Below are 2124 nucleotides of genomic sequence, written 5' to 3'. Positions count from 1 at the left end.
CCCGGGCCCCCCGTCCCAGCCGGGATCCCCCGACACAGGCGCACACACGCCAGGGGCCTGGGGCCCAGATCGGCCCTTGGACAGGAGTCAAAGCCTCCTTCCGGGATGTCCTGGCAGACAAGATTCCTCCTCCTATTACGTCACTGCTTGAGCCAAGGCCTCCTTCCCATGATGTCATCCCAGAGGAAGAGGCCGGCCCATGAGGTCATCGCTAGCAAACATGTCTGTGTTCTGTGATGTCATCACAGGGACAAGGCCTCCTTCCCATGAGGTCATCACAGAGGAAGAGGCCAGCCCGTGAGTCCTCGCTGGAGGCCATGTCCATGTTCTATGGTGTCCTCAGAGGCTTCCTTCTTGTGGTGTAGTAACAGAGATGATGCCTTGCCCCATGGCATTCGATCCTGTGGTGTCACTGCAGAGACAATCTCACCTCTAACTCCAAGGCCTCTTTTGGCATCATCGCCATGGGGAAGATATTTTCTCCCTGTGTCTTTGCAGCAGAGAAGATGCCTCTGTCCTATGATGTCATCGTTACAGACAAAGCCATCTTCCTGGGACACGTCGCAGGGGAAAATGCCTCACCAATTGTGTCCTCACTAGACCTAAGGTCTCCTTTTCACCACATCATCACAGGGACCCTGCCTCCTTCCTGTGATGCCATCACCAGAGAAGGTGCCTTGCCCTATGACGTCATCAGAGGGACCGTGCCTCTTCCTGTGATGTCATCACCAGAGATGACCACCCACTCTGGGACCTCTCCAGGAGCAGGCCCCTTCTGCACTGTCGCCCAGAGGCTACGTGCTCTGAGATGGCACGAGGAGAGGCCTCCATTGCTGCCACCATGTTGTAGAAGGCAGGGCAGGCCCAGAGTCCAGGACAACCCCAGGGAAGATGCCAGGGAGCAGAGAGGAGCCCTGTCCTGAGATGTTGTCTGAAGGAAGCATCGCTGGGGAGCTGCCCATATGGAGGGCCTCCTCCAGAAATGATGGTCTGTGTAGGCTGTTGGCAGTGAACCCCCTACCCCAGTGCTGTGATGGCATCACCAGAGTTTCCTCCTCAGAGGCACTGCCCACTCTGGGAGGCCATCGGTATTGATGGTGTCACCAGAGTTACTGCCTTGTCCCACCGTGACTTAGCCTGGTTGCTCCCTCCCCAAACCCAAGGGACATGCCCAGCAGGATCTCTGCTAGACCCTCTGAGAGGAAATGGGGCCTTGGATCCCATACCTGTGCTATGACTCCTGGGAGACAGAACCACCAGATGCCCTTCTGCTCCCAGGAGGCCACTCTGGATCACCAGGATCCTGGAGTCCTGGCACTCATAGGTGTCCTATAGCCTGGCCTCACTCTTCTTTCTGCCATATCTAGAGACAATCACCTCTGTCAACAAAGTCCTAGCCTTCTACTGGGGGGAGGTGCTTGAGGTACATCTACTCTTGCCCTCACTGACGCTGTCAGCACCACACAATACCCGCCACTCATGATGGCACTGCACCCGGGGTCAAGTGTTACCCATGTCTGAGGATGGAATCCTTTCCCAGGATTCCCTATGACCCCCAACTATGGTAACATCTTCTTCCAGGATTTACTATGACTAATGGTGTCACTATCTCCCAAGACTCTCCATAGCCAACGGTGTCACTACCCTCCATGATTCCTCACAACCACGGTGTCATCATCTTTCAGGAGCCACCACAGCTGACGATGTCATCATTTCCTAGATCCCACCATGACCAATGATGACATTACCTTCCAGAATCCACTATGCCTGACACAGACATCCTCTACTGAAATCCACTAGGACTGATGATGCCACCATTTCCCATAATCCCTCATGATTTTGGTGTCATCACCTCCCACGACAGAACCATGGTGTCATCCTCCCAGGATCCACTTCAACCATGGTGTCATCATATCCCAGAATTCATTACACCTAAGAGTGTCATGATGTCATCACCTGCCAGATCCACTTTAACCGTGTGTTTTCATGTCCCAGGAGTCACCATAGCTATTATGTTATCAGTTCTCAGGATCCACTCCAACCATGATGTTATTATCTCCCAGGATCCATGAGATCCAATGCTGTCACCACCCACTAGGATCCACCATAACCCTGGTGTCATCA

General features: G+C 53.8%; 1 protein-coding gene and 1 pseudogene across 1 annotated transcript in view; both read left to right on the top strand.

The window, feature by feature from the left end:
* Nucleotides 1-203, top strand: part of SHISA7 (shisa family member 7) — a 10613-nt gene extending 10410 nt beyond the window's left edge. The window contains exon 6 of the mRNA XM_011997021.1: nucleotides 20-203. Within this exon, the coding sequence (XP_011852411.1) occupies nucleotides 20-203 (184 nt within the window). The remainder of the gene's footprint in view (nucleotides 1-19) is intronic.
* On the top strand, nucleotides 136-1862 carry LOC105551634 (annotated as a pseudogene).
* The last annotated feature ends 262 nt before the right edge of the window (nucleotides 1863-2124 follow it).

The sequence above is a fragment of the Mandrillus leucophaeus genome, unplaced genomic scaffold (assembly GCF_000951045.1).
Source record: "Mandrillus leucophaeus isolate KB7577 unplaced genomic scaffold, Mleu.le_1.0 Scaffold53, whole genome shotgun sequence".
NCBI classification, from domain to species: Eukaryota; Metazoa; Chordata; class Mammalia; order Primates; family Cercopithecidae; genus Mandrillus; species Mandrillus leucophaeus.
The sequence above is the reverse complement of the archived record's forward strand: the minus strand, read 5'-3'. Positions and strand labels throughout refer to the sequence as shown.